The 27671-nt window shown below is 42.5% G+C and overlaps 1 protein-coding gene across 1 annotated transcript; it reads right to left on the bottom strand.

Moving 5' to 3' along the window:
- Positions 1 to 391: 391 nt before the first annotated feature.
- Positions 392 to 22148, bottom strand: c2cd2l (c2cd2 like). Its single transcript, XM_035432999.1, has 15 exons — positions 21801 to 22148; positions 20385 to 20795; positions 12305 to 12400; positions 10718 to 10837; positions 9723 to 9833; positions 9347 to 9469; positions 8943 to 9045; positions 8722 to 8854; positions 7077 to 7141; positions 6856 to 6977; positions 5988 to 6159; positions 5772 to 5870; positions 4656 to 4789; positions 4081 to 4327; positions 392 to 3881 (listed from the first exon to the last, which is right to left on the bottom strand). The coding sequence occupies exons 2-15, from the start codon at positions 20745 to 20747 to the stop codon at positions 3655 to 3657; spliced, it is 2115 nt and encodes a 704-aa protein (XP_035288890.1). The 5' UTR covers positions 20748 to 20795; positions 21801 to 22148; the 3' UTR covers positions 392 to 3654.
- Positions 22149 to 27671: the final 5523 nt, after the last annotated feature.

A 27671-nucleotide genomic window follows, 5' to 3' on the forward strand; every position in this document is an offset into this window, starting at 1 on the left:
GGAGGGAAGGCTTTTTCTTTCCACAGTCACCCTAAACTACTGCATTAATTATAAAACTTTAATGGCGAATTTAGGCTACTGGAGAAACAGCAAAAACGTATCGAAATTCACCTTGTAACAAATCGTAAAACAAATTAAGATATTTTATATATAACTAAACTATATAGATAACTAGTTAAACTTCCTGCGGGCATTCCCCTGCAACTTTGTTTGCAGATAATTATCTGCACAAAATCCATCATTTTCAAAAATCGTAAAAGAAATTCATTATATTGGCCACACATGCCAATACAGTTGCAGGAACTAAATCAAATCCTCCACTCAAGTAAAAATTGCTAGCCTACCTTGCAACAAAATGGTTTCAAATATGATGATGAAATAAGCAACAGTATTGCCTTTTGAAAAAAGAATTTATTTTCAAATAAATTAACAAGAAAACGAGTCAATTATTAGATCAAGTTGGTTCCAAATATCTGAAGACATTTTTGTGTTTTTACAATTGTAGATGTCCTTGTTGAAGCTTAAATCTCTTAAAAGTTGAATTAATCTTGATTCACTTTTTATTTTTTTATTTTTACAAGACTCAATAAAACATACAGATTATCTAGGCTACTGTGCTGTTTAAGGAAACAATTGCCCAGAGCAACAAGATGGAAGTCCAAGCCAGGGAATCAAGACCTAGCATGGTGTGTTCCTCTGGAATGTCCCAGTGCTCCACCCCCACCAACAAAAGTAACTGGGGATGGAATGTGTGAGACCTCTGTGGGCAAAGTAAAAGGGGATATGGAGACAGCATGCTGACAAAAGAGATTCAAACTTCTGACGACTGCAACTCTCAGCAGGCCACAGCAATTATGCAGACAGTCAATATGGATAATTTTATGATAACATATGAAAACAGATATCCTTTATGATAAACCTACATTGCAGTGTACTCCAAACAGTTTTATACAGTTCTGTGGCTCAAAACCATGCCTGAACCATGCCCCCCCCCCCCCCCTACAACTGCTTCCCTTCACCACACTAGCAGTGCAGCCGTTTAAATGACAAGATCCACAAAATTATGGTATCGCACTTGTTCTTTTCTTTTTTGCATTAAAAAAAATGTCCCCAGCATATACAAGATCTCATCAGGATGCTTTAAATACACATACAATATACACAGTTGTGGTGTGTGAGGTTGTGCGGGAAGGGAGGGGAGTTCAGGAGCATAGAAGTGAAAAACTTCATTCTCAACCTATACATAACTTAAGGAAGCACCACATTTAAGAAAAAATGAATGTAATACAAATAAAAAAATCTAGAATTTATATTGCATACATACAAGTATACATGTGTACATAGCCAGCCTACCCTGTCTTTAATATATTGTATGTACACAATTAAATATGTGGTATACATAATAAACAGTTGGTAAATCAGGACTTTGGTAGCATTTGTGAACATGGTACAGCTGAATCTGATATTTTAATGAGCCTGTTATTTAAAGAGATCACATCAGGGCACAGACACAAGGACTGCACAAGTCAAAATGACAGACTTACAGCCTGTACAATACATGTATACAGGAGCAAACAGTAGGAAGAAACTACTGCCAGGAGTGGCTGAGTCTAGTCTGTTGTAGGGTTTTTTTGTTTGTAGAAGAAGCACTGTATTGCTTCCCGAAAGATATGTCAATTCCTTGTGTTTCAATTCACTCAAATATTAATTAAATTTAAAAAAAAAAAAACATTATTTTACAGCAATTCTCTACAGCCGGTTTGATATGCAATATTACAAATTAGTATATTATATATACTACTTACAGTATAGGACTTTCTATCTGAGATTTGAAAGAATAGAGTTTATAGTATGCGGTGACTTTCAAAACTTCATTTGCACATAACCATATAAATACACGCATACACACACGCACGCGCGCAAACACACAAGCTGTTTTTATATAATAATAATAATAATAATAATAATAAATAAACTGCCACCATTACTAAGGGTAAAGAAGTCCAATAAGTAATCAGCCCCACAACTGTTAGACAATGAGGCTTCATCATCTTCAGAGCTGCATATCTCAGTACAATAGGCCAGAGTACAAAGCATGTACAGACCACACTGAGAACAGGGATATCATTTAGTGTACAAGGGAACAGAGTATACTGTACATCAAGCTAGTCATATCAACAAAAATAAGGGTTCCAGAACTGTAAACAAATAAATAAAGTTCCAAAGTGCAGCCATCAAAAAAAATAAATAACCTTCCCTCTTAGGAAGCCTAACGGTCCCACCATTGCCCTCTAGTGTTCAGCAGTTCATACAACTCACACTCCAGTACATCGGCATTTACATCATTCACCCCATTAAGCTTGTTCCGCAAAAGCATCACATTTATCCTCATAAATAAAAAAGGACTGTAACCATCAAATGTCTTTCCACAGAGATGGCCATCAACATTCACCCATTTCACTCATATGCTGAGATGACACTGCCCCTCTGCCGGCGGCCATGTTGTACAGTGATGCCACTCTGAGCAGCGCGAGAGACTTAGAGAGAGACAGCCAGGAAAAGGGGTGATCTATGGCTGTCCGAAGAGAAAAAAACAAGGATTTCCTGTACTTTTAAAAGCAATGCCTTTAAAGCAGATTTTTCCTCCACAATGCTGCACCGGGCTCTCTTGTTATCTAAACGAAATGCAATGGAAGAAATTTCAGGCCTCCTGCAGAATAAAAAGTGCTCTGTTGCTCTGCTATACCCCTTCCCCTCTCTACATATTTTAGTGCAATTTAACAGGTCTTCTCCTAAATCTAATTTACGATGGCACTTTCACTTTGAAAATTCCAACATTGCTCTCTGATGCCCATCTGCAACAGAGAACAGTGCCAAATCATTTTAGCAAATAGGTTGTATGTGTCAATTCAAATTTCACCAGCAAAAAGCTACTAATTTGTGGTTAACTGCATGTAATGTTTCACACAAGGAGATTTTCCAAGCAAATGGCTTTGTGATATGGAGGTAGGTTGCATTTTAGCAAAACAATGTGCATAACCTTCATTTTTCGATTGCATTTCAGCAGAGTTTTGTAAGGAACACAATGTTATCACAAAGGTACATGTAAACTTTCAGTTCATCTTTCAGATGGTATTTGTATACTTTTTAGAATGATGTACCGCTATAATTTAAAAGTGGACGGCTCATATTAATGCACCAAAGTAGCAGAAAATTCAATTACAATATGCTAGCAAAGTCTTAAATTGATAGCAATGCTAGCTTGCTAAAATTTCAATAATTGTTGTGACCTTAGCATAGGAAGTTGTGCAACTGTTTACAGACTGTTGTAAGGGGAAAAAAGTGCCAGCACAGGATTTCGGTTATCTTTCACATTAAACCCACAAGTACAGTTGTGGGAAGGGGGCCATTGATTTTGCCGGGAGCTGGTGCAATGTGAATAGGACTTTGGGAAAGTAGTCTTCCTGCTGACCGTGCACATCCCTGCACATTGATTTCCACAGCCCCAGTGTACTCTGTCCGAAGTTCTCGCACAGTTGGGCCATGTGGGTTGCTGTGTTTGGTGGGCTGGACAACCGCACCCGTCACAAACTGCGGGCCGATCCCACATCTCTCCCGCCAGCATTCTCAACAGCCCCCCAGTCCTCTCCGCATTCAGTTCTCGGACGTGCCTGCCCCTCCATTGCTGCTCGCTTTCCCCTTGGACTTGGAACGGAAGGAAAAGCGTTTGATCAGGCGGCGAGAGAAGCTTCCGGACTTCTTGTGCACGGCGGAGCCGTTGCCCAGGTTGGAGACATCCTCGTGCGATTGGCTGAGACAAGGGTCCTTCTGCCGATGTCTCCGGCGAAACAGCAGCTTGGTTCCACTGCGGAGGAAGCCCACTGTGAAAAAGACGAAGGCGGGGTTAGAGGAAAGAGATCAAAAAGGAGCAACAACAAAGGCGAAGGCGGGGTCAGAATATAGAGAAATAAAGTATTGTACAGACACATCCCTGTCAGAAACAAGGCAAGTTCCATCATAAATTGCTGACAGAACTGCTAACTGCTAACAGAACTGTTAATCTTCCATGTAGAGGCTCACCTTTATGGTCTTTGAGACTGCGGGTCTCCAGTGCCCCTGTAGAGCCTGTTTCCGACTCCACGTCATCCACAGAGGGCCTTTCTGAGATGTCAGAGGGTGTGGTCTCGTCGGGGTCATGCTGCACGGGCCCGTGGGAGCTGGCGCCATAGTGGTTGAGGGCTCCCGGGGAGCGGTCCTCCAGCAGGGCAGCGTCCATGGACGCAGCGTAGCCAATCGACAGTGCTGCATCATCCTCCGCTATGGGGACCTGAGAGACAGCAAGGTGTGGCCCAATCACCAACCCACACGGTAGCCATCATTAAGCCAGAGAGGGAGATAACCCATTTGTCAGCTGTTGATAAACCCTGAGATTCAACCAACTGATTGACTTCTCTGACTGACCTCTCCAAACTCCACTGGGCCATTGACCTATCCATCAGCTCACACATCATCACAGAAATGATACCTATATAACCACTCACCAGAAGCCAGCATGAAATTCATACAGGCACTTGTAAAACAGATACAGCAAAAGAGACTACTCCACAGCAGAGCGCTAATGACAGAGAACTGTGCTAATGACTATAACCTCTGACCTTTGACACCCCAGATATTATGAGCGTGCTCCTCTTAGTGGGCGTCTTCTTTACTGCCTTGCTGGAGGACTCAGTCAGCTGTCTAATAGCAGTCTCGGCCACAGGGTCCAGCCCGTTGGAAAGGTGACTGTCCGCTGTGAGCACAGGCGCACACAAAAGCCATTAGAAAACACCTAGTGTTCAGTGTTTTTCACATTTCACACTGGAGACACTTGTGGTGAAACCAGATCAAACCGCTCAAGGAAGAGGGGCTCTCCACAGAGAATAATGTACCCGTGTGATACGTAACCCAGTGAAACAGATTAGAATATGTTAAGTAGTTATTGAGGGAACAAAAGACTGTTTTTAAGCAAGACTTTATCTGGTACTTTTCAAAGTGGTGACTACAACAAAGATGGTTCTTCCGATTTAAAATTTAATGCACATAAATACACATTCTAACGTGGTCTGGTCTCAAGAATTCAATCTGGTTAAACCCATGATTATTTCTACCAAACCTTTGAACCTGTTTGAACAGAGCTAGTCAACCTGCCAAACTGTAATTGGTATGTAATATTCAGTTTCGGTGGTTCACACTTGCACTGGCAGGGAGCAATCTTTTCTAAGGAGTATAAGGGAAACTGGCCATATGATTTACTGAGTGTCCTCAAATGTTCTTGTATGTTGATTTGTCCTGAAAACAATGGGGGTGTCACAAACTCATTTACATCTCTGCAGGCTACAGCCATTTGAACTGAGCATTAGCATGAGTGATCACTGTTCCCATGAAAGGGAAGTGATCAGATTGCTATGGGCCATCCATCATGGACGGTCCTGCAAAGTACAAAAACGCAGCTAGTGCAACTTTTCTTGGTATTTGCCCTGCTTTTGCCCAGTGTAATTGTGTACTCTGATCATCAATTGCATTACATTGGAAACTGTGAACACAGTAATTTCTCACAAGTTAAAATTCCTACAGAAAGGAGTTGAGAATAGGGATCTACACAAAAACTGAGGTTTTTCATCCTTCATCTATGGGCTGACTGCCAGCGCCTAAAAAAGCCTGATAAGAGTCAATCAGCACCAAAAACCACCAACCACAAGCACACCCCTTTACAGCCACATTCCTGAACTTACAGCTGAGGGTCGGACTGACGCTGCTTGAGTAACTGTCTGTGAGGAGAGTCGATTTCTTCTCTGTGACCTCCACCTTGGACGGAGAGCAAGTGGGAGACTCTGCAAGGTGGGGGTGGGGGCAGGGGTGCATAAAAAGAGAGGGAGTGGAATCACACGTTCACAAAACCACGCTGAACTCAACTAAAGAAACCCCAACAACCAATGCTCAGTCCTGACCTAGTTTGCGGTCCAGTTTGGGTCGCGACTGAATAGTAGTCACTGTGGTGACGATGGTACCGTCAGGCATGATGGTGCGGTCCATCTCCACTTTTTTGGTTGGGGTGAGTGAGGAGCGCAGGCCAGCAGATCCCTGACCTCCGCGGGGGTCGCCTGGCTCCAGAAACAGCAGCTGTGATGGAGTGGGGGACAAGAGGAAGTCTTTCAGTCTCCACAGGGGATTCTGAGAGCTCATTCCCAGTATCAACAATAATCTTTCATCCAGTGCTTGACGTGGAAAAAAATAAGTGCTCGTACTCATGAGTAAAACGTAGGAGCCCCAGAACGTTGCATCTTTAAGCCAAGCTAACATGTGGAACAGATTCACTGTAGCTGCCAACATTTACAGAAATAACACTGGGGCAAGAAAGAAGTAACGTTGAAGCGGGAAAGAGGGAAATGGTAAAGCAGCAGCACACAAAACTCCAGAACCTACATCTGGAGCTACCTAAGGCAACAATGTGCAGTCTGGGTAATGAAGTCTATTTGTATGAATTCAATAGGTGACTTCAAGTACTACTTGCATCTTATATTACAATAAGTTACAAGACATCAACCTAGTAAATGGAGGGGGTATCTATGGCATAAGAGCAGGAGGCAGCAGGATGAATGTTTGTTTGCCACAGAGTTGTTGGGAGGGTAGAGTAGGTCATTCATCAGGCTATCATTTTATTCACAATTTTTTTTTGCTCTCCAATTGAAACGGCAAATAAAAGTTGTAGGCCCAAGTCAAGCAGATCTACATAGTAAAAAGACAAATATGTTGCATTCAGAAGCAATTCACTGCTGGAAATGCAGGCCTTCCAGTTGTGTTCCAACTGTCACTCACCTCAAAGATTACAGTGCCAGTGGATGACAAACCTTGCCCTGGATTGACTGAAAGCACGTGTCGCCCAATAGGACTCCTTTGTGGCAGGTCCAGGGGAAGGGAGGCGTGGCCAGGAAGGAACTCTGCCAGCAAAAAAACAAGCCAGCCATTAAAGACAAGCTGTTGTCAGAGGGCTCCCCCCTGCCAGCAAACAGCTTTTATGAAATAGAAGAATGCCTTACGTTCCCCTTTGCTGTTGCGCTCCACCAGTCTAATTCGAAGTTCCTTGGTATCCTGGCCCAGATTCCTAAAACAATAAAAGCATCAGTTAAACAGGCCTGAATCCCTGCCCTACGGTCAGCCAATCGCATAGTGCCGTGAAAAAGTACTGCCCCTTCCTGATTTCATCTATTATAGCATATTTGTCACACTCAATAGTTTCAGATCATTAGACAAAATGTAGCATTAGACAAAGCAAACCAGAGTAAACACAAAACACATTTTAAAAATAATTTTTTTATTTATTTAATGAAAAAAGTTACCAAACAGTGATATCACCAAAAAGCAATTTACCCCTTAAACTTAATAACTGGTAGAACCAACTTTAGCAACAACAACAGCAACAAAATGCTTCCTATAATTTCATATCAGTCTTTCATATCGCTGTGAAGGAATTTTAGCCCACTGTTCTTTGCAGAACTGCTTTAATTCAGACAAATTGGTAGATTTTCAAGCGTGAACTGCTCGTTTCAGGTCCTACTACAGCACCTCTATCGGGTTCAAGTCAGGACTATGACTAGGCCAGTCCAACTTTAATTTAGTTTTTTTTCAGCCATTCAGATGAGGACTTGCTTTTGTATTTTGGATCATTGCCTTGCTGCATAACCTAATGACGCTAATGACTGACAACTGGACATTCTCCTTAAAAACTTTCTGGTACAGAGCAGAATTCATAGTTCCTTCAATAATGGCAAGTTGTCCAGGTCCCGAAGTAGCCAAGCATCCCCACACCATCACACTACCACCACCGTGTTTGACTGTTGGTATGATGTTCTTCCTGTGTAATGCTGTATTTGCTTTGCGCCAGACATAATGGGAACTGTGTCATCCAAAAACTTCCACTTTTGACTCATCTGTCCATAGAAAATTATCCCAAAAGTCCTGGGGATCATGTAGGCACTTTTTTTTTTTTGACAAATGTGAGACGAGTATTGATGTTTCTCTTGGTTAGAAGTGGTTTCCACTGTGCTACTCTCCCATTTTTGCCCAGTCTCCTTCTTATTGTGCAGTCATGAACACTGGCCTTAACTGAGGCTAGAGAGGCCTGCAGGTCTTTGGATGCTCTCCTGGGATCTTTTGTGACTTCCTGGATGAGTTAATTGCTGTGCTCTAGGAGAAATTCTGGCACGCTGGCCACTCCTGGGAAGATTCACCACTGTTCCGTGTTTTCCATTTGGAGATAATGGCTCTCACAGTGGTTCGGTGGGGTCCCAGAGCCTTAGAAATATCTTTCTAAGCTTATAAATTTAACAACTTTTTGTCTCATCTCTTCTTAAATTTCAATATGGTTCAATGAGTCAGGATTAGATTCGACAGGGCGATGTTCAATCAGCTGAATTTAAATTTGGCAAACTGGTTGACTGAGTAACTAAGGGGGCAATTACCTTTTCACATGGGTGATATGGGTGTTTGATAACTTTTTTTATTAAATAAATGAAATCGTTTCAAAACTTTATTTTGTGTTTACTCGGTTTCCCTTTGTCTAATATTATATTTTGTCTAAAGATCTGAAACCATTCAGTGTGACAAATATGCAATAATAGAGGAAATCAGGAAGGGGCAAATATTTTTTCACACCACTGTAGGCAGTGAGGCGGGCCTTCTTACAGCGTGATGTCCTCGCTCCATTCAAGCTCCGCCCCTGAGCTGGATGGTGGGGGCAGGAAGCGGGTCCTCCTCTCCTGAGTGGGTGGGATCAGATCAAGTGCACAGCACAGCTCCATCCATCCCGATTGGGTACCTGAGGGGGTGCATGGTCACAGTCATAAACTCAGTACTGGTGTGCTTCCAGGAAAAAAACACTAAAGCACCACGCAGTGAACACTCACGTGCTTTCACGTTTGCCGCTCGGAGCTGTCGTACTAGAAGCCTCTGCACAGGGGTCCCCAGAGAAGGGGAACTCATGCCCCGAATCAGCCTTTCTCCTGAGGTCTGTGGTAGGAGAGAGATCCAGAGGTTCTGCACACGGGATTCTCTACCTGCTTCCTTCCACTAGTTATCACACACCTGACACATGCTGCACATTTGGTGCATCTGCTGTCGACCTGCTTAGCTTAATTATCCACTAAAACCGATAGATTTCCTCCAAGATATTTACCTTTAGTAACCACTAGGGGGACCAAGAGCAGCATTTTCACTCTTTCCACTTCATTAGCACATACAAGATTGCTAAAGTGCTAATTATTTACACCACACTTTTGTTGAGAGTCTGGGTTTGTGTGCTGTCTCTCACCACAGGGCTGGACACACAGGCCTTCAGGTTGACAATCATGGCAGGCTGCGTGCTGAACAAGGTGTCCTCCACCAGCTCCGCGATCGTGTTCACGTCCACTTGTTCATTGCCCCCATCATTTGCCTGGGTGAGAAACACCAGAAAAGGATAGATGGACATGTTAGCTTCAGAAGGAAACCATTAAGTCTGATTACTGAACTACAGGTACCAAAGCCCCATGCACACTCGCAGAGAGGCAAATCTATGTTGCAAAATGTTTTAAAATTATAATACCAGCAACAATCACACACTGGATGGTTGCTCCATTTATCAGCGTGACATTCCATCCTGGCGCCTGAGCTCTGTGCCGTGTGGCACCAGGTCTGGTCTTTCTCACCTCTCTCTGCATTCTGCAGGGTTTAACGGACAGATCAAGCAAGGGCTGCTGGGAGAACGTCCAGGACACCAGCAAACCCTCTTCCTCCACTTCCTCCAGACACACCACCAACTGGATAGAGAGAGGGAGAGGGGAAGAGTCGGTCAGAAATACTGTCTTTCCTGTTTATTAACATTCCTGTTTTGCACAACGTTACTCCAAGGGACAAACTTTGCCCAACATCACCAAAATTCCACCTTTCTCCTGCAATACTGTACATACCTCTCTCTGTCTCCATACCAAAACACTGCCTACTACACTTAAGTCATTCACAACTGTATTGCTAATCTTTGTATTTTTTCTGAAATTGGGCAATATCTACTATATATGATGCTCATTTCCTCTGCTGTGTACATTTATAGAAATATGTATGAATGAAAACATTCATATTTACGGTTGCACTGTAATACATTTAATCATGATGTGATTTATGCGTATCTGGTTTAATTTTTTTGTAATAAAGGATACATCTTGATGTGAAATGTTCAATGTATATGAGATTTAAAGGGATTCTGAATAACTTTTAAAGAATACTCTCAGACTTCATGAATTAAAAAAATTATTTGAATCAAAGTTGCTAAACTAGCGTCAGCAAAACCAAATGGCACACATAACTTAAATGGAACTGTCTCTCCATGAAATACCCCCCAAAAAATACAAAAACACCGCCTATGCACATCACTAGGACAGCAACAAAGGGGAAGGCCTAAGAAAGCCTGTGCATGAAGAGCAGGAAATGAGCTAGCCAAAATGGGCTTAATCTGCAGTGAGGCATGAAAACACAGCAAAACTCTCTGGCATGACACAGACTTGTCACAGGTGTATGCACCACAGGGACAGAACATGAAAATCAGAAGCAGGTAAGTTCTATTAAAAACAAAGGCCTGAAGCTTGGTGCTACTGGAGTATCACACAGATGCAAACTCATCGATGCAAATCCCTTTCGTTCGTCTTACCTGGACCTGCGCTGGAGCAATGGTGACTTGGTACGTATCCATGGAAACTGCTGCAGGTGACTGCTGAGTGACACTCACAGGGAATGTTACCGTGTCAACTTCACAGCTGCACTGTAAAACCTGGGGGAGGGAGGTACACACAATATATACATACTATAGGAACAAAGAAAATATGAAAATACTATAATAAAATGAGTTATTTTAAAAGGCAAATGAAATGAACAATAACAATCCAATAATAACAATTATTATAGTAATGATATTTTTGTAGTAACAACAATGGCATACTAAAATAAAATGCTTGAGGAAACAAAACATTATTTGGGATTTTTAACAAGTCCGCTCTTATTTCAATTGAAATGCTCCATTGGCATTGCCTAGGAGTGCTAGGACCCACCGTATATGCTGGCTACCATTCTAATCAGGTTTGACAGAGTTCAATGAATAATGACCTGTGCTGGGAAACATTTTATGTCTTATTGGAATCAGAGATACATTAAGTCCACCTAATCCTCCACTTATATAGTTTTGCCCCTGATGAGTGGAGAAGGGTCCCTTACAATTTCTTCAAATGCAAATGACTCACTTATAATTACAGGACCCATTGTCTATTCTCAGCATGGAAACGTACCAGCTGCTTACGCAGAACATTGAGGGGGTGGAGACGGGGGGAGGCAATGATGTCGCAACGCGGGAGGAACTCAACCAGTTTCTCAGCATAGGATCCCAGTGTTTCCCGTACATTGACTTTATTTGGGTGGCCTGTATTTACTTTTTTGTTTCTGTAAACGAGCACTCGCCGACCCCCTGTCAACAGTGTCTAGTTTACCGTAATGCATATCCACCCGTCCATTATCTATGCCTGCTTATCCTGAGCAGGGTCACAGAAGGTGGTGGAGCCTACCCTGGCGTGCGTTGCTTTTCCCCCAGGTGATATGGGTGTTAGGTAACTTTTTTCATTAAATAAATTAAATCATTTAAAAAATGTGTTTTGTTACATATATACATATTACATACGAATCGGAATTTACAATTAATTAATTATTATCAATAATAAATAATCACCACTTAAAAGAACTCCACTTAACAGTTGGGTACATTGAGGTACTTTGAACTGCCACATTTGCATAACAAATAATGATTACCACAATTTATATTGGCGTTATCAGTACACTTCAATTGATGACGTTTACATCATTTGAGACAACAATTGTTTGCAAACAAGACAATACTGAGATGACAATGACAATTGTCTTTTGAAAAGGCATGACATGGCAGTCAAACTGCATTTAAATGTGGTCAGCTCTGCCATGCTTTAAGGACTCTGGCAACAGCTTTAAAGAACACAATGTTTGCTGGGTCAGCACTCGCATTTAAGCCAGCACTTTAATTTTACTCGTTATTTAGGGAGGGTCGGAGGGGCGAACAGCCACTACCCCTCGCTGAAATTTGGCTCGCTCAGTTCTGGGACAACCCTTGTATAAGATGGCGACTCTCGTGAATGCGCAACATGAGTGTTAGTGAGATTCGGAGGTGAATTGGGACCGGGCCGAACACTGGTCACCATTTTACAGTACCCACACTCACCATGTTGTGTGCTGATTGTTCTGTGCAGGTCACATGACTGATCAAGGCAGTTGATGGGAGCTGGAGGCTATCATCAAAGGTGATCTGGATTGAGCTCTGTAAAAAAGGGTGAAACTCAGTGTAACAGCATATCAAACCTTTACAAATACAGGTAACCTACTGTCCAGGAACACTGGAGTAGAAATTAGACTTCTACACTTGTTTCACAAACAGCTCCCTCTTCAACAAATGGGCCTGAATCACTACAAGGGAATTTGCATTGTCAAGCAGATTAAAAGGACACTAAGTGCAAGCTTTTATAGCACCATCAGAACAACTTGCATCATCTATTTCTCTAGAATGATTCAGCACTGCTCACAGAAAACACCATAGCTTAGTATACAGCCAATTAACAGGATAATAAACATAGCTTTACAGTTTTTTGCTACAGGTTACTGAAGCAATTCTGGTTAGTAATAATGGCAGGATCAAACCAAAGGAAGTACATTTCTCTAACGATTATGCTACACACCCTTTCTAGGCATCTTCCCAAAGAGCGATATCAGTGCTTCACCCAAGATTAGAAGCAATACTAAAAGGCTTTTCACCTGCTTCTACTTAATGGCCACAGTGATCGGATGCCACTGGAAGACTGAGAAAAAAATGGGGACTAAGATAAGAATATCATCTGGCTGGCTCATCCTGTTAAGGCCCACAAGTCCACCTCTTGTGCTGTACATGAAGTGTCTTCCTCTGACTCATGTCTGTGCAAAACAGACTCTCACACTGTGGTGCGATACGAAACGGCGTCTGACATCACAAGTTTCGGAGGATAGAGCACAGACTCGTCTTCACTCTTCTTAATGAGCAAAGACTGCAGCTGTAAGTGTGATGAATATTTGAACATTCCAATTTGGGGACGAAATTGGGGTGGATAAAGAAATGTATAAAATTAGAAAAAAACATCCCTTTTCACCACCTCACTGTACTTGGATCAGTGCATAAGAATCTTTTAGAGGGGTTGGCTGACAAGCCTTCTCTGCAAATTCATTGTACCTAGGTCAGTGGATTAGGAAGTCTGGCCGACCGGGTAGTCTAACTGCATATGGGTCATCAGATTATTAGGCTGGGTTCACTGGACAGTTTTAAATGGATGGAGCTCAGCATACTGGAGTACTTTAATCCCAGTAACAACATGTGCTCCTCATCTTCTTACAGCTTCAACATGGTCAGTGCATCCATGCATGCGCCAAGGATTTGTGGACATGGAAAATACATAATTCTTGCACACTCAAATCACAGTCCTTGAGGGCTAAGAACAGCTGGTTTTCCACTCTCCTTTTACCTGGGAGTCAGGCGTGAAGAGTCTGGTATCATTAATTGTTGGTAGCATTAATTGTTCAGTTAATTAGCAAGAACAAAAGAAAACCAGGGGTCAGATTTGATGATGCAGATTTGAGTATCTATGCTCTAACCCAGGATTGCCCAACCCTGTTCCTGGAGATCTGCCATCCAGTAGTAGTCATTTCTACCCTAACAAAGCACACCTCATTCAACAACCAGAGATCTCACTGAGTTGCTAATTGGTAGAATCAGGTGTGCCAAATTAGGGTTGAAATGAAAACCTACAGGATGGTGGATTGCCAGGAACAGGGTCAGGCAACTTGTTCTAACCTCTTCTAAAATATGTTCTTTACTTCCTACAACAGGAACACCAAGCTGACCAAAACTAAAACAGTCTGTCCAAATTAAACTATACCAGCTGATTAAAAGACTTTACCTTGAATGTATCATACCCTCAGTTTCCTTTTTAAACAACAGAATATGATTACAAACTTACCTCAAACACTGAGGCTTTGCATTGCCTGAACACGGGACAAAACAATTACAGAACACAGGGTACTTCACATCCCAAAATAATGGTTGGCATGAGAACCAATTTAATCTGAGTAAAATGCCTGCACATCAAAATGGATCAAACAGACCCTGGGATAACATTCTGGTATTTAGTGCAAGTTTCACTTTGTTACTGGCTAAATCAAAAATAAATAAATAAAAATCAAATTGCTTTAACAAATATTTCTTTTAACTCAAGCTGACCCAAAGAGATCCCGTTTACATATTATTCTAATGGGTCTTCACAGATGTAGTTCACTGTGAACCACATCTTTGCACACAACATGCAAAATACAGAACTGTTGATTTGCATGGACAATTTGTGTGCAGTACACACACTGGAGGGGTTCTGCGAGTCCCCATTATTTGGATTTTATCAAAATTCCTGAGCTGGGACCATACAGCATCATTAAAATCTATTTTCTCATTCGATTTCATTATTCAGATATGCCTTCCAAATCTGTTCAGCACACAGCACTGAAAACGTCAAGGAACATCTGCAGGGACATTTGCATATGTAAAAATACCCTATAATTACATCCTGCTATGCGTCCACATAATGATAACCGAGACACACCGGCATACACGCTTGCAAGCACTCACACTTGCACCGGCTAAATAAACCTCACGCTCACACAGACACATGGACACACACTCGCACACACAGAATGTAAAGTTGTTGTACCCGTTTGACTGCACGACTAAAAAACAATAATCGAACAGGTGATATTCAAAAACCATGCGGCTAGAATTTCCAGCCAAGGGAACCAGCCAGTGCTTGAATGACTGAGGAATATTATTTCCATAGCCTTGCTTCGCAACTGCATGTCTGGCCTGACACCTCATTTGGTGATGATAGTATATGCACCAAGTCAGAGAACCATCAAAAGCAGTTGCCGATTCATACGCTCAATCAATAAGCGGCAGGCTTTTCCTGTTACGTAAGAGGATGGGGGGGGGGGGGGGGGGTGGGTGAGGGGGAGGACTGTACATGATTATCTCCGTCAGGCGCACGGTCGTCACAAACCGTGCTGAAGCCTGGCTGCTGCTTCAGCTGGCAGGGAACGCCCCTGCTCTTGGGGTCGATTCTTTCAGCAGTAGCCAAAAAGACTGATGGATGTTCTGAATAACACACCGGCGTGCGAGAAAAGTGTGCATATACTGAGCTGTGCCTGGGGGTAGCTCGCTCGTACATAAGCCCGTGTTTACATTCCTTTAAATCCAGCCAATTAGCATAGCGCACCATGCAGCGTGTGTTTCAGCAAAGGACAGGTGTTTGCATGTGAAGATAAGTGCGTATATGCATCCGCGCGCGCCCACGTCATAATCATGTGAGCGTGTGTGCAGTCCTGCAAGCGTCTTAAGCGCTTTGGTCAGAGATGTGTATGCGTGTGTGTGTGTGTGTGTGCCTGTGTTCATGTGTGCAAATGTGCCTATGTGTGTTCGTGTGTGTGTGTGTGTTTGTGTTCACGTGTGCCTGTGTGTGTTCGTGTGTGTGTGCTCATGTGCGTGTGCGTGATCGCACGCGCGCGCGCGCGCACACACACACGCACGTATCCCAGCTGTGCCGCTCTGCCTTCTGCCAAAGCCTGGATTACGGGCAGGGAAATCTCCTTAGCGACCTGCCCGTCAGCGGTCGCCCGCAGCTGCAGCGCGCCCTCCCCAGCGCGGGACGTCCCAGCGGCCCGCGACCATATTGATCACATTGGAAGATAATGACAGCAATTAAAGGCTCAGCGAGGACATCCTTTCCCATTCCAGTGCAAGGGGGGCGGGGGTGATGGAGAGGCGCCTGTTCCGGAACCTCTCGACATTTCTGCTCAAATCCGAGCGCACGATTCCCTGAAAAGCACACTGCTGAGTACCCCTGAAAACAGGACCGAATCGCGCAAAGTTTTCTCCCTCTCTCCCAAAGCAATGTGATTAAAAAGCGCAGTGCAGAATTGCGTGGGGATTACCACGTGCTCACACAGCTCTATTTTTGCCTCTTTCAGGACAGAGCAGCCACTCTAAGTGGGGTACCAGCCTCTGCTCCCGAGCCCTGGTACCGCGGGCCCCCTGCCAGGCAGTCAGACGCTGGCGCTCGCAGCTCGGGGGCCCCTGGTGCCCGGGCCCGAAGGGGCCCGGCATTTCCATATCCAGCATGGATGTCTGCTGCCAGGGGTGACGCTCTGGCACGCGGTCACGTGCGCTCGCAGAGGAGCAGCCCGCTCCCCTCTACTGTCGGTACGCATCTGTTCACACTCTGCGCCCGTGGGAGGCCCCTGGTGCTCCGGGGGAAAGTGGTGGCAGGTGGAGAGGAGCGTGGGGAGAGCCTGGCACGGAGCTCGCAACCAGCTCCACACAGTACAGTGCAGTAACACTGCAGCTCTGGACACGGTGCTGATGCCCTGCAGGGTGCTCTCCCATGCTTTAGCTGTTTGACAGCTCTGACACCGTGCATAAGTGTGCTTGGCAGAAGTGTGGTCTCTGATACTCTAATAGTGTGACTGGGGGCAGTGTGGTCTCTCATACTCTGATAGTGTGTCTGGCAGCAGTGTGTTGAGCTGCAGTGTGTACCATGTCGTCTGACAACAGTGAGTCCATTAGCATAGCATATCAGCTTTATTGTTGCGGCCTTGTAAAAGTTTCAGGGGGGCGGTGGGCACATTTTGAAAAGGCTGATGTACAGACAGCCAACAGTATACATATATGGACAAGAGAGAGATAAATATGGAGACAGATATCTCTAAGAGTCCTCCATGCCATAGCATAGTAAAATCATCATGATTAAGGCAAAAATGAGTATGCAGTCAGACAGCATTCCACGACCGGTTTATCTTTACTCTAATTAAAGCCCTGCGCTTAGTGATCCTGCTCGTAGTATTGTTTTGACGCAGTCGCTGCCCTGCAGTTGGCAGTGAAGACAAAAGCGTGGCGCGAGCGCAAGTACGCTGAGACAGGGTGTAAAACAAACCCAGCAGGAAGTGGCACAGGGCGCACAGGGGAGGGTCGCCATCGGGTAACTCAGCTAGCAGCATTCCAGGGCGGACAGGCCGGCCCGGTTTGGCAGGTTCTCTTTCACAGAGAGGCCGCGTGAGCGCACGCCAGCGGCCCAGGAGCGGAGGCGCCCCGCGATCGCTGGGAACACGGCGCAGCGCTGACCCGCAGGGAAATCGACGCCCGCGTTTTTTTTTTTGTCTGGGGCATGCATTCCACAGGATGTGGGAGCGCCTGCACAGCACGCTAGTGTGAGATCTGTCAAAGACATCAAAGCACGGACGTGTAAGAAACGCAGAAGTAAACAACATTTGCCTGCATGTAACAGGTGACCCAAGTGGGATTATGGGTCATTACTTCCCTGCTTCGATGCAGTGTTTATGTTGTTGTTACAGGAACAAGGAACCTGAGTACAGTGGAAGTGGAGGGCTGAAGCTTTTGACAGTGTGTATGTGTGTACACACCTCTGAGTCACTGAGTACATGCGTACCCACATTAAGTGTGCTTGAGTTTAGGTGTGTGTGTGTGTGTGTGTGTGTGTGTGTGTGTGTGTGTGCAAACTAAACAGGAATATTAGCTGACTTCTGGTGTGTCGATTTGGCAGGGATCCACACCACAAATTAAACATCACGCTGGAAAATAGCTTTGTCAACCGCGGTTGTGCAGGACATGCAAGCTGTCAACATATTTTAAGCAACAAAGGACAGCATTCTCCACTACTCACAATATGAACTAGCCTAGATGTTTCTGGGCTGCTGAAGTGGCACAACAACTGGCTGGAAAGACTGAGAGACATAAATGGTGTATCCCTGCCACTATATGTGGGTCACGCAGACAGAATAAAAATGTTTCGGCTATTTTGGTGACAATGTGGGCCTGACCACATGAGCCCAAGGTGAAGTGCAGCGATTGTCAGTGTACAATTTCATGAATTCACCAGCCTCCATACCCTGTAACATACGAGATCTCCTTACAGCAGTAACCCTGGTTACTGAGGAAAATGCAGACTGACGGCCGACTCTTTTGCGTGCGCACGCGCAAGCACACACACACACACAGTAACACAGTTGTATCCCTGATGTCTTTCCCTTGAGCTCATATGCTCATCGCACAAACAGCATGAGTAATCAAGGTAACCCTGAGAACCCAGCCGGTCTGAATTTTAAACAGAGGGAAGTACATACAGCACGCAAACGGCAACACATTATCCACCACCCAAAGGGACAGCGACGTGAGGCTACCAAACGAATCCCACATCGCAGCCTCCAAACGCTCCGGTGCTGAGCACAGGAGCTGGGTCATTCAAGTGCTCTTGCACAAATCCTGCTGTATAAAACAGACCCAGAAATGAGTGGAACTCCCAAGTGCTGCAAATTGCCTCAGATTACAGTGCTGAACCCTGGCTAAGCTAATGCTAAAATAATACCGTCCCTCAAAATGTGACTCCAGGAATATGGAAAAGTATGAGTGAAGCTGCCGCTCTAGTTTCATGCCATTTTGACATATTTAATTACATTACATTAAATTTATTTGGCAGATGCTTTTACCCAAAAAGACATACAATAAGTGCATACCAAAGGTCACCGGTACAACATTTCTTAACCCTAGTTTTTATCGTCCTCCCGGTTTGGAATGTGGAACTGTCCTCGCAGGCTCATCTGATTGTTTCGACATCCTCTGTCAAATTGGGAAAGAGAGCAGCAGCAGCACGCACTCTCCTCTGAAGTGCTAACAGCCTGTGCTTCCTTTCTCTACAACCCTCCAGCTGAGCTGCACAGTCATTGCATCAGAAGAGTATACTTCATGTGCAGCTGGCCCAGGCAGCCTGCAGGCACACAAACTGAAACTCTTACAATGAGGACAATACAACTGATTGAAACGATACCTGCATGGCTAACATTAGGGCCAATTACATGCCGCTTAGCATTGTCAAGGCCAGTGTTTCATACCAGCCTGTGGGGCACAGTTCGTCCAAACACCAAAATCAAGTCTGAGAAGGACGGCAAAAATGGACCAGCCCAGCAGCAAGGTTAGAAAAGGGGCATTTACTGGATAGGCACAAAATGAAAAGCCAGACATCAGCGCCCCAGCAAATTGCACTTCTATACAAAAAGTGTGACACCCTGGGGGAATGCAAGCCCTTGATAGCCACTGTCAGTGTCAATTGTTTTAGCATCATTCAATGATGAAATATATCACCACAGACAGACTAACAGACACATGAACACACACATGCACACACACTTGCATGGGCACACGCACACACACACAGTGTTTACTGCACATATGAATTAAGGAGTAAGAAGATAGCTGATAAGCTAGCATGGAAGCATGGATTAAGGCTAGACACTACAACTGTGGTTTAAAATCCCAGTTGTATCGGTTACGAGCAAGCTTAGGTTTGTTTGCTGTAAGCCAAATAAACCAAAAATCATGTCAACTGCTTTGAAAGAAGACATCTGCCAATTTCTGCCAAAGTGCATCACTGGTATCAACACTGTACACGCACTACAAATACCCACATTTAGACTCATCAGTACCCTTACATTTATCAGCTGCATCTGTTCAGAATAGTACACCAGATAAGACAAGGGTCTTACAACATTATTGGAAGGCTGCCAAAACATTGTGAGAACACTGCATGTTTGAGGGGATGCACACGTGATTCTAGGTTATGTTTTAAGTGAGAGTAGTAGCCAACAGTAAAGTCAGTGATTATTCCAGAGTCCTGGGACCCGTTACAATGCTATGATTAGCAGATGGTTTGATGGTTACACTAGGACCAGCTTCAGTCCCTCTCATCATAGCACTCCAACTCCCACACCTCAACTGTCAAGTGCCTTGGAGTAATTACTTGTGCCCACACACAACACATGTGTGTGATATGGCAAAACCAACTGACAACCTGTAATGTTGTGTACAGCCGAAAGCTTTTCCACTGATTGACTTTACACTTTAGACTTTAGACAAAAATCTGATGTTCTCCACTTTTCTAAGTTACTCGTCTGGATAGAAGCATCTGCTAAGAGTTATACGACAACTTTTGAAATTGATTTTTTTTCTTGAAAAGTCTGCAAACTTTCCACCTGAAAAGGACTTGGAACCGAGCCATCAGAGAGAATTTAGAGGAAACTACACTCCTTCCTACACTCAATACATGGACATTTCAAATAGGCCTTCGATGTACATGTTAGTTCACCGAACGAGCTAACCAATTGTAACTCACCCCATCTCTAAAAGCTTGCTCGTTGAGTGCCCGGACCCACGCCCGCAGCCAATTCTCCCTGAAGGACCGGAAGGAGAAGAGCGACGACAGCAATCCTTTCACTCCTGCCCCTGAATCACCCCCGCCCCCGTTGCGCCCAAACCTCAACTTCAACAACGTGCCCCATACGCCTCCTGCGCGGATCTGGTGAGACAAGCTCTCCGGCAGCGACCAAGCAGTTTCGTCATGCTCCCGGTGGCGCACACTCCGGCTCCGTGAACGTAGTATGGCCCGCGAGTACTGTACCAGCCAGGCTAGCACAATGAGCAAGGAAGCGAGGAACAGGGTGACCTGAAGCAGCCAATTAATGTCTTGTAGAGTCATCGCAGATATCAGATTTTATCCGACGAGTTTCCAAAGCTCCAGGTTGTTCTGTGACATGTTTAGAGAAAAGGCAAGTTTACAGTTAGGGTTGACAGATCCAATAAGCTTGCTGCCTCAAGTGCTATTTGCAAAAAAAAAAAAAAAAAAAAAAAAAACACACACACATTGACAATGATGGCAAGAGAGCCGAGTTAATTTCACATCTTTAAACGCATGTGTCCAGTTGTTTCAAAAAGAGCTACCTAGCGGAGCAGCATCATATCGCATTTTTATGCACAACTTCTGAAACAGAAAATATTTTTTGACCTCCTATGACTACATAACGCGTCTTTCAGGCTAACTACCAAGCCAGATATAACGCATTACATTTTACAATCAAGCAAATGCAATTGGCGTAGAATGGGTATGCTTTTGTCCATTTGAGTGGAACTAAAATAAAGTCGGGTTTTACGCATTAGAAATGACCGCTTAGCGTCCCATTGCATATCCTACACATAGCAGGAGAAGCACAAGTAATACAGCACATCATAGCTCAAAACCGAAATAGTCATGAAAACAGAAAAAGACCCTATTCTTTTTCTCCCTTTCTCTCTCTCTCCCTGTTCACAGAACAGACCTGCTATAGATTTTGATGGTGTAACGTCTGGAGTTTCGCAAACTGCCGACGGCTAGCTACAACAAGAATCGGTCCAGGTTCATGTTAGCTACTTCGTTTAGTGACATTCGCTCCAGTATAACGCGTTATCCTACAATATACTGGGTCAATGTGTGCCCTGTGGTGATATTTTAAATACTGTAGCTATTTGCGTTTTTATAATCTCTTCTCAGTACGGAAAATTCGTTAATTCGATAATTTAGCTTGCGAGCAAATAAATGTATCCAATAAATGTAAATATAGGCTAAATTAAACAACTCTCATAATTTAGCTATCTAACGTTATTGTAGGCTATCCATATACTACCAACAACACCTCTAACGACAACGTTGGTGTAAAATAATAAATGTTTACCATTATATACACAGTTAATACGCAATTTAAAAATGAAATATTACCAGTTCTTCTTGAAAGATCCTTTCCGCTACCACAAGTTGGTGGTAAAGCTAACATTGACATCAAGACATTCGTAGCTTTCGCTGGCTTGCTAGCTAATAATATAACTAGCTATCTACAGCTAGCTGGCTACATTGTATCAGAAATCCGAAATACATTTTTTTGTTCCTCGTTGCAGCAACCACATGCTTCCGTAGCGCTTTTCAGCGAGATGTAATGACCCTGTATTTTGTCTTAAATGTTTTCCTATTTACTCCGGGTAAAAAATAACAATTGCTTGTCTTTTATCGGCTGATCGTCCCCGTCTACACTAGTCCCGGAATAGGTATTACAGTCCCCCCTCCTTGCTATACCAACAGCGCCACAGTCGGTAAAGAGCAGAACAGACGAACTCTCGAATTGCAGAACGGCGCGCACGTTACACACAGTTAAAGAGGCATGCTTTTTCAAACATTTTATTTTATTTTATTTTATCTTTCACAGATTACAAAATGCCATACATGCTTTGAACCAATAAATGTTTTTAAAATCTTTTTTTTTCTGACAAGAAGAGCAGTACCGTGCATGTTTCTTTTCGCAGCAGCTGGCAGACACCTGGTGGCTGGAATCATAAAATAAATGAATAAATAAAGGTCGTTTTGATGTTCAGCTTTTTTAACATTCTTTTTACAACACAAAAATGTTGTAATGTAGATTACTGTTCACTGTAATTAAGGTCAAGTAATTGTTGAATTAAAAGATTGGCATTGGCATGTAAATGTACAGATGACATTTTTGTCCTAAGATCTTTTATCAAATCCTGACCAGCGCTGACAAGGGGAGGGCGGTGCAAGATTCATTATAGCATCACCCTGGGAGGGAGGGTTGAAGTCAACTGGGTCCTATATACTGTGCACTAGCAACGCCTCTGGTGAGTCAGCCTGCGGTGATCTGACTGTGCCAATTGCACCATCCTCCAGTAAAGAAGCTGCAGTTGGCACTCTTGTATTGTAGTGTGTGTAGCTTTAAGTTCACTTTCTTTTCTTTCTTTTTTTTTTACCATGATTTAGTTTTATATACACACATTATTAGACTGTTTTTGTGTGCAGTGAACAATATGAAGTATATTTACATATGTTTCTCCTCACTTTACAATTAGGGCATTGAGAGTTTCTTCACAAATAACATTTAATCTTATTTTTGATTGGAATTATTTCCATTGGAATATGCAACCTGAGAATTATAGAACATCCAGCACAATATAAAAATTGATATCTGTGTTTATAATTGTAATACATGCTATTAAAGTAATCTGTTCATATGTACATCTTCTGGACACATAGCACCACTGTAATTACTTCTTTCTGGAGTTAATTGGAATATATTGTCTGGCTTTAGGCCACAAATCCCAATATTCCCTGATAGCATCCATTGTAATCCATTAGGTCATCAATTCATAACTTCTGTAAATATCCCAAATTTCTTTAATTGGAAATAAAACCTGTCTGGGCCACTCAGAAACAGAAACAAAAACTTAAATAATATTTTTAAAAACCACAGAATGTGAACTATGACTTAATGCCACACAGTCCTGTTCAGCCTTCATTACGGAGAGCAGATTTGTGCTGCACGTCTCTCCAGTGGTGCTCTCCACTAACAGGATTCTGATGTGTTAATTAAGTGTTTATTTGAATAGTTCATCTTTCATTATTTCTTTGTTAAATAAAATACAATGTAGGGGATGAAATGATACTGTTCATTAAACAAATTTTGTTAACACGTCTCCCTTGAAAGCATTTAGGGCCGCACATAAGCTTAATGAGCCACTGATTACTCTGAACCAACTTATCTGAATATGGTATTCCTTGTTTCTAAAAGGAGTTCAAATCTGCATTAATTCATTTACAGCAGGTTGTAAAATATAAAGACAAATATTATGTGCACAGGCAGTAAAAATGTGGATTTAAAATTAGCGCCACTTGGTCTGCGTCATCCTCTCGAATTCCTGTTCTCTGCAACTCCTTGCTCTTCCACAGGGTGTTCACACATTAATCCCATAATTAATTATTTCATGGCGTAAGATCACAAATATGTGATTACAATGTTCTCAACTGAACATTTTAATGCTGATCACTACTGTAATCGAAAGCAATGGTGTTCTAGAACACTAACTAAGAATGTTGAAAAAACATTTCAGAAAACATTCCAAAAAAAGGGTGCATCATGGCATTTGCAACACTTCCCTAAAAGAAACCAAAATACATGCACATGTGTGTTTGAGAGAAAGAAACAAATTGGTAACCCTATAACGGCCACAACACCTATATCCAACCATTTTTTTCAGGGAGGACTTAAAGGAAATAACTGTCATGTGAGGCCATAACCAGCATAGCACTTAGGTAAGAAGTAAAACAGCTAACTGAGAGCTTGAAACAAATTTAGAATCCCATGCAAAAGGTTGGTCCCTAGTACTACATCTGACAAAAACATTCTTGGTTCACAATAGATTGAGGAACCACTCGATGGCTGATAGATGGCTAATTTTATACAGTCTCTGCAGTTTATGAGAACAGTTGGCCAGCTGACTTTGCTTTCACTGGCTTATGATAGTGGTATTACGTTAAATTAATATATTTTGCATCTGTCAGGTTTACAACCATTGCCAGAAGGGAAGGTAAGGAGATTATTCTAGCCCGACTAATGGATTACTGTTAGCAAGGTAAAATGTGCACCTCTCCTCATGTAGTATAGAGCTATGTAGTAAAACTGATCAAATAATAACTGTGCAATACATTGCAATGTTATTAACAGATGCCCAGGTAGCAGAGATGGATTTCGAAGCACTAACTCTTGGTCTTGGGTGAAAAATAAAAAGTATCCAGATTAAACCCATGGACACTGTTCTTTAAAGCCAATTAACTTTTAGTAAAGCACAAAAGCCAATTTTACATTTTTTTTCACAACACAGTTTCAGAGACTTCCAAAGTCTGAAAAATATGACTACTGGAAAAGGTAGCAACTTCATAAGTCTCTCAGGCAAATATTTAATTTTAATAAACTGTTTATTTTAATTTTTAATTTTAATTGAGTAATTAGTTTTAGACCAGCTGGTCATTCTTTTCAATGAAGGTGGTCTAAAATTATTTTTTTCCAGCTGATGGCATGAACTTCATATATCCAATTTTTCAGGGCAAAATGAAATGCAGTCCTCCCACTTATGAAATGCAGAATTACACCTAGTATCTTAATTCATATTCTCCTACTCCCAGGTGTTGAGAGGAAATCGAACCTTGGGCGTAAACAGGACCGTGTACAATATGAGTTGTGAAGGCTCATTGTTTTCGGGTTTTATTTTTCAAAAACAGTCCGGGAATTTAGTGTTTATTTTGAATATTTTTTAAAAGGGTGAAAATCGGTTGGAAAAACAGCCTAATGCAAAAATCCAACTGAAAATCTGATCATAAAAAATAACGCAAATATCAGGCTGAAAATTAGATTTTAATTCCAAACATGAGTAACTTGCTTTTCATCGTACATCAGCAGCTTGTTCGCGCTTTCTTCCAGTTTTTCTCTCCACTTTCTATTGCTGCAAGCTTGTTCCGAGCCGTCCTGCAAGCTTGGCTAAATGAATCACCAATTACAGCGCTCGAGGACCGTCCACCACTGAGGATTGTAAATGAGGAGTCGTAGACTGTCAGTAGCTATATCAAAACTAAAATAAAGAACGGTTAAACGGTGCGCACAAGGAGCAAAGGTTAGCAAATCAGCTTTCCATGTCACACAGATAGGTACACAATAAATATAAACATTACGTACAATGAAATTGTTAGCAGCAATGCACTGACAGTTCAGCCCCGTTATGACAGTGCTGCTCACTTCCACTGACAGCAGATTAGGCTTCTCTGATTTACGCTGAGCGATAACATTATGCGGTAATATTTCCTTTATTATTCCTTATATCATGTATCATTCATACATCCCTGGACTGTATATTGGAGTCCCTGCTGTCGACATCTCGATGAGGTAAGAGATCTCCGACTCCAAAAGTGGTCATTAATAGCAGGGAGTAGTCTGTGTTATAGTCTGTGTTCAGTCTGATACAGACCGTGCAAATACAAGTAAATACAACTGACGCGTTCTCTCAATGGGTTTTCTATGGAAACTTGCTTTCTGAATTAAAAACTTGACGGAATTTAGCAACAGTATCTAAGGAACGCGAGACTTAGAACGGGCCTGACAGAGGGCCAATTTCGCCACAAGAGGTCACTGTTTACCTAATCTCACACGAACAAGAATAAACTTTTTTGATGCATGGCAACAAAATCCACGTGAAAATCTGTTTAAACCATTATTTTTAATGGTTTAAACCGACCAGCTCCTTTAAATAAATCCTGGCAGTTCTCGGTGAAAATCATTAAAACCGTAAACAATTAACCTTAAACGTGAGTAATGGGCTTTTGATCCACCTAACAATTTAAGTATGTTTTCACTGGTGTCCACAAGACAATAACATTAGGCACAAAATGTAACAAATTATTTTCAACACTTTATTTAGCTTAAATACGTCAAGAGCTCAGGTGGCTCAGTCAGAAATATTGCTTGCCAATGGAAGAGACATCTTTTAGCCCTGGCTATGTCATCACGTAATTATGACTGGTAGTCTACAGTGGAGATGCTCAATTAGCTCCACCAGTAGGAGGGTTGGTTGCGGTTGGCCAGGGTTTCTTGGGCTGCTGTTGGTACTATTTTTGTGGGTGTAGGTTTGTTAGCATAGTAGTAACTTCAGAAGCAAAATTGACTTGAAAAATGGAAATAAGCAAGAAAGAGATATTCTGAATCAGTTTTTAGTATAGCTACATTCCCACTGAGCCAGCCTGTAACACAAATACAGTCATCCACAAGGGTGTGTACATGGATACAGAAACTACATAATTTGAAGCATTAAACTATAGCTCCATTTGGCTACATAGTGTTGAAACAATTGAACAGTTCACTAGTATATCTGGTATAATCCAAAAAATGTAAATTTATTGGGTGCTCACTGGACTATTCATCCAAAAACTTGCCCAATCAGCTACTTGTTTTCACTTACTGCAATCCATCGAGTTGCCACAAATAAAGCACTGGAGGACTATGCAGACTGCAGCTGCCTGAATAACATGACCTGATATTGTGCAGTACTGCAAGGAACCCTGTGCCACACTAAACCTCATTTCCTCCATGTCCAATTGTGCATTGAAAAGCCCATTCTAAATGAAAAACATTGTTATTATTATTATTATTATTATTGTTGTTGTTGTTGTTGTTGTTATGACAACTAAAAATTCAGTGACCTTATAGACTTCAGCCAAGATGACAGAAAATGCAGAAGGGCAATGAAATTTCTAAATTTCCTTACCTATTGGTTTATACAAGGTAGCTTGTTTTTTTACTATTTTAATGCCATCCGTGTGATGCATCTACAAACCACCTCTGGTTCCTCGTTTCCTTTAATATTTCAGGTTCTTTGTGATCTCGGAACTCACCAGTATTCTCTTTCGTATTAATGATTTTCCAGACAGTTTATTTTGGATAGCCTACGGTTTGACTTTTATGTATTTTAATTTTGTTTTTTCTTTCTTTCTTATTTCTCAGCTTCATAATGGTTTCCTTGACTTTCACTGGCACAACTCTGGTCTAATGGAAGGTGAGTTGTGCTAATAAACCATTTAGAGAGGCACACTGAATCTCAGATATGAGGTCCATTGAGTTTTTCATTGTCATTGTTTTAGAATAATATATTAAAAGCATTATCATTCATTTATTGTCTCGCATAGAGTTCTGTGGGATATACAAGACTAGAAGAACCACAGTGTGGCTCGCACACAAACATGACGACTTCCGTTAAAGTACAT

The sequence above is a fragment of the Anguilla anguilla genome, chromosome 9 (genome assembly GCF_013347855.1).
Source record: "Anguilla anguilla isolate fAngAng1 chromosome 9, fAngAng1.pri, whole genome shotgun sequence".
Taxonomy (NCBI): domain Eukaryota; kingdom Metazoa; phylum Chordata; class Actinopteri; order Anguilliformes; family Anguillidae; genus Anguilla; species Anguilla anguilla.

Coding starts and splice junctions, on each gene's coding strand:
- c2cd2l (XM_035432999.1), bottom strand. CDS start 20,747: ATGACTCTACAAGACATTAATTGGCTGCTTCAGGTCACCCTGTTCCTC. Junction 6,160..6,855: donor CTGGCACTGTAATCTTTGAG/GTGAGTGACAGT, acceptor ACTCCATCACAG/CTGCTGTTTCTGGAGCCAGG. Junction 5,871..5,987: donor CAAACTGGACCGCAAACTAG/GTCAGGACTGAG, acceptor CCCACCTTGCAG/AGTCTCCCACTTGCTCTCCG.